The sequence below is a fragment of the Arabidopsis lyrata genome (genome assembly GCF_000004255.2).
Source record: "Arabidopsis lyrata subsp. lyrata unplaced genomic scaffold ARALYscaffold_3, whole genome shotgun sequence".
NCBI classification, from domain to species: Eukaryota; Viridiplantae; Streptophyta; class Magnoliopsida; order Brassicales; family Brassicaceae; genus Arabidopsis; species Arabidopsis lyrata.
In genome coordinates, this window is record NW_003302553.1 from 18,964,947 (window position 1) to 18,970,159 (window position 5,213).

At 37.0% G+C, this 5,213-nt stretch overlaps 2 protein-coding genes across 2 annotated transcripts; one reads left to right on the forward strand and one right to left on the reverse strand.

The window, feature by feature from the left end:
• Positions 1-286: 286 nt before the first annotated feature.
• On the forward strand, positions 287-1,458 carry LOC9321984 (F-box protein At2g14500; the record flags this gene model as incomplete). Its single annotated transcript, XM_002883789.2, is given in 2 exon segments — positions 287-1,301; positions 1,304-1,458. Coding segments are annotated over 2 exon segments (1,152 nt in total), but the record flags the coding sequence as incomplete, so codon positions are not given.
• Positions 1,443-4,620, reverse strand: LOC9319903 (DUF21 domain-containing protein At2g14520). The gene is made up of 11 exons (XM_021033186.1): positions 4,187-4,620; positions 3,778-3,854; positions 3,617-3,700; positions 3,377-3,490; positions 3,152-3,238; positions 2,864-3,003; positions 2,696-2,783; positions 2,502-2,575; positions 2,261-2,385; positions 1,912-2,177; positions 1,443-1,815 (listed from the first exon to the last, which is right to left on the reverse strand). Exons 1-11 carry the CDS (start codon positions 4,362-4,364, stop codon positions 1,771-1,773), a joined length of 1,278 nt encoding a protein of 425 aa, XP_020888845.1. The 5' UTR covers positions 4,365-4,620; the 3' UTR covers positions 1,443-1,770.
• Positions 4,621-5,213: the final 593 nt, after the last annotated feature.

Genomic DNA, 5,213 nt, shown 5'->3' on the forward strand with positions numbered 1-5,213 from the left:
ATTTTGGGAACCCGAAATCTAACCGAAACATAGATAAGTTTGGTTTTGGTTCCAGATTTGGATCCAAAATACCCGATTAAACCCAAAATATCCGAATTACCCAAATTTTACCCGATCAAACCCGAAATATCAGAATTCCCCGATACGAATTACCAAAAAAACTTTTCTTTTTACACAAGCATTAACGTCCAAACCCTAGTATTATTATTAACGTCCAAACCCTTTTAACCTTTTTACTAACGTCGAAACCCTATTTATTAAAGAGAAAGCATTACACAAGCATTAACGTCCAAACACTTTGGATACTACTCCTAACCTTCGCACCTGGTCAGAGCTCCCTCATGATTTGCTGAGATCTATTTTTGAACGATTGAGTTTTTCGGATTTACATCGTACTAAGTTTGTGTGTTCGAACTGGAATTCGATTTCGAAACAAACAGTTCCCCAGCAAAACAGATCTCCATGGCTAATGCTATTTCCAGATGGAGACGATGGTTGCCTGTTGTACAATCCAGAGGAATACAGGATTTACAAATCCGTAAGAGACTTCTCAGGGACTATGTTCCTTGCAAACTCGGGTAATTGGTTTCTTGTGATGGATTCTAAATCCAATCTCTATATCATAGATGTGTTTAGCGAGAATAGGATCGATCTTCCGCCTCTAGAGTCGTTCCAGTCAGATTATTTTACCCTAGAGCGACTAGGAGATAAGAAATTCAAATTGCAAGTAACTGATCACCATGATGGTCATGTTTTTTACACAATAGGCGAAGTTTTAAGAGGTCTTTTGTGGGTAGACAAGAAAACAAAAGAGTTTGTTGTAGTTTGGTTCTTCGATTACAATTGCAAATTTCTAGCCTATTGCAAGAAAGGTGGTGATCATTACAGTTACATTGAGATATGTTACTTCCTCCCGGAGTATCGAGGTGTATCAGATATGGTACTCCATGGTTACTTTCTTTATATCGCTACGCCTCGTGGTTACATTCGATTCCTTGATTTGTCTAAACAAGAACGTTTCGAGGAGGTTACTGGAATTTACCCATTGAAATGGTTTAATCCATGTTATTATAAAACCAATTGTAGCATTGTGGTTACAACAGCAGGAGAGGTTTTAATGTTCCAGAACAACCTTGACAAGAAAAACATTGAAAGTGATAAGAGCTTCCGACTCTACAAGCACGGTCCTAATGAAATTAATTACTACGACCCGCCGCTTGTTGAGGTAGATTCTCTAGGAGATGAAGAGGCTCTGCTTCTTGACTTGGGTATCACTATGCCTGGTATCGAACCAAACTCCATCAAGACCGTGTTTTACACCGTCAGGATATAAACCTGCACATCTGTGTGTTCAATCTCGAAACCAAGACCCTCAAACGCTTCCCTAGGCTCTCCAACTTGAAGCTCAAAGATGCTCGATGGTTTCTCCCTGGGATTTGAAATTTACCAAATTTTCCTTTATTTCTCATGTCTGCTTTTGGTTCTGATTATAAACTATGACATTGCACTTTTGACATATCGAGCACTTTTTTTCTACTCGCAGATGCAAGGATTCTCTGCTTGGAGAATTGTGTTGTATGTTTGTAGATAGGGAAATAACTATACTATACCCTAATTAGAAGCAGTGTTATTACATGACATATGATCTGACTTGTATATATATACGAGTATACGACTCTTTCGCAGCAAAACTTGTCCAGTGGAAATTGGATCTTCTGAGGTATAGCACCATGTATATGGTTCAAACAACTAATATTGAGCACTAGACTGTCACGAGTCTTCAAAATGATGATCCGTCTCATCGAATATCTCTTCCTACAGTCACATTCACAAACAAATGACAACTGAATTTAAATAAAATAATAAGAAAAAGTTATGAGAATTGAAGAGGGAATATTTGTTAATTTATACCTGTAAAAGTTCTTCAATGACATCTTCCATGGTAATGATACCAACAGCATCTTCCTCCTCATCTAGCTTTGGAAGTGGATGTTCGTTAATTTGCAGAATGTCAGCATCGTTATCCTTGGACCACCTCTTGCTCCTCGACCCTGCTTTAAACGAATTCGCTCGGTTTGGAAAGCTCTTCCATTTCTGAAGTGATGTCCTTCTCTGTAACTTTGTTTCCTGTGGGGATTTCTCATTATCCACATCCACTCTGACTTCATTTACAGTCTCTATTTAAAGTTGAGAGGAAGCTATTAGTTTGTGTAAGAATTTTCCATCCCCATTGCTATTCCCACGATGAAAAACCAGTTACCGTTTGCAGCATCATTATTGTGTAATGGGTGAATTTTGTCACACTGTTTCACAACAACAGCCATGTGGCTATGTCCTTTCTGGAACTCGTTCAATATATCATATAACGGTAAGGTTTCTGGAACTCTGGAGTGCATGGGAGGAACAACAGAAGAAGAACAAGCAATCAACTATTGAAGCACACATTAAACGAGTCTTAAATTGTTTAATTCTGGAAATAAAACTTTAGTTGGTAAAGATACCTTGGAATCCTTCGTATTGTCACATTCTTGACTTGTATTTCTTCATCTGGGTTGATAGTTAGTAAGTTCTTTACCTGAAGATAAATTTAGGAGTCTAAACAAGCAGATACAAAAGAAATTTTTGTCCGCTTTGCTACTAAGATTCTTCTGCTGCTTGGAAAATGATTTTAACGTATCATGAGATAGAAACTTACCAAAACAAGTCCAATTATGTTGGTACGTTGCTCATAGTATACTGGGACTCTGCTATGACCTTTCTCAAGAATTAAATTCATCAATTCCCTGGCAACGGACAAAGAAACTAAGTTTAGAATGATTTAGAGAATTAAGGAATCCGTGCAGGGGGTTGAACAAACTAAGACCTGTCAAGTTTGGCATTGATATCAATCACAAAAGTGTCAGAAATTGGTGTCATTGCATCTTTAGCCATTTTCTCAGATAGTTCAAGAGCTCCAGCAATGATTGTTGTTTCATCATGTGTCAACTCTCCACCCTTACCAGCCTGAAAGAATTTGAATGCTACGTTATTTCGCTAAAAACAAAACATAAACCGCATAAATGGAAACTTGTCAACTTGAAGATGAGGAAAAGGCATGTGGAACAGTTGTATAAACTCAAAATTTGAGATATCAGAGAAATCGAAGACATGCCTCATTTCCATGCAAATCCACAAGTGTTTTCAGCTCAGCCCTTCGGAAAAGGGCTACATGACCATGACCTAGTAGAAAGTCCAGCAGCTGGAATATATACAGCAGACCAAAATGCATCAACGACTGTTTCAGGACAAAGACTCTATGTGCAGGGCACTCGCTCTTGGGAACCTCCCGCACAACTAATAACCCCAATACAAAGGAATCGAGTGAGCATTTAATCACCTTACTAATTGGCCATGCAACTGGTAAGCAGATCCATACTAGAACACGAACAAATGGAGCCATTGTTGCACCAATCGCCAACCCATGATGGGAACAAACTGACTGAGGTATGATCTGCAGAATTAAATCATCTTCATCATACAAAATTACATTACATACACATGAAATTTGACTTAAAGCGACCACTAAGCATCAAATACAAAATACTCCAGCAAAAAGAGAAGTAAAATCAAATCTCACCTCACCAAAGAGAAGAATTAACGTCACTGAAATCAAAATGGCACCCCAAGCCGTCACAAGAGCATCAAGGAATATAGGAAGCGTCTGAAAAACAAAAGTTATTATTACTAAAATAAAAATTTCATTCAAGAACCCAATAAGTTCAAGTCCTAACAATATACCTCCATAGCAGCTGCATTACATATCAGTAAAGTACAAAGCAAAAGATGCTGATTTTTCACAACCGGCAATATCTTTGCTGCACAAAGCCAAAACCCACTTGTGAATCGTCAAGATAATGAATCAAGACAATCAAATTGATCAGACAACCATGGAAACAAGTCATTGATGTTAACACTTGTTAATTCCAAGTTCTGGTTACAAGAAAGTTTACAAAAGCTAAACATAACAAGATTAATATACAATACAAAATCCACAAGTTACAATTTAATATTCCCAGAAATCAATCTAATCCCAAATTAGTAAGTTAATTAATAACTAAACCAAAGACTCCTGACATCTAAAGATTCCGATTCCTATAAAATTCCAAAAAAAAATCAAAATCAAAATTCTCTTAAGAATCAAAAGTACCAGCATGAAGACGATCTCTGGGTGTACCGGATTTAGCAAGAACTTCAAGATCAACGAGACTCATAGACATAAGACCCAAAGTAAGACCAGACATTAGTCCAGCGAACAACACTAGTAACACTATCACACCGATGTGTATAAAGAAGTCCGTCCCGCAACATTCATATTCCACCGCCATAGTTACAAGAAAACCCCAGAAATCGAAATTCGAAACCCTAATGTTACGTCAGAGCTTCCACATCTTCGAAAATCAAAATCACGTACGGACAAAAATCCACCGTTTCGAAGTGAAATAAAATCAGATGAGCTTAGAAAATTTTCTGATTGTGATTTGTGACACAAGAAACACGAAAATCAAAAATGGAGTAATTTCTAGTGTGAGAGTGGAGAGACGAAAAGGTGATGAAGAAGAAGACATTAAAACACATTTTGCTTGATGAAGCTGGAGGAGATGATTTGCGTGGCGAATGACTATAATGTCCACGCGATTTCACAGCAGACGTGTTTTTCGAGGAAGGGTGTTTTGGTCATTTAGTTTATTCCATTTGATTATTAGCAATGTTAGATATTTTGATATTTTAGATATTTTGATATTTTGATATTTTGATTCGAGCATCATGGTACTATGTGGAAAGACAATGATGTTATTTTATGGAATAATTGTTACCAAAAGAGGCATGACACCCACAAGGCACAAGTATACATTTTATGGGTTTTCTCAAGGCTAATCATTTTTTAGATGCACAACGAAGGGTGTTTTGGTCATTTAGTTTATTCCATTTGATTATTTAGCAATGATAGACTTTCTTAGTAGTTTAGATATTTTGATATTTTGATATTTTGATTCGAGCATCATGGTACAATGTGGAAAGTTTATAATGTGATTTTATGGAATAATTGTTACCAAAAAGGTATGAGACCCACAAGGCACAAGCATACATTTTATGGGTTTTCTCAGGGCTAATATTTTTTAGAGGAACAAATGTCTTTGATGTTTGGAATTAAAAACTGGGGATACTCGCATGTT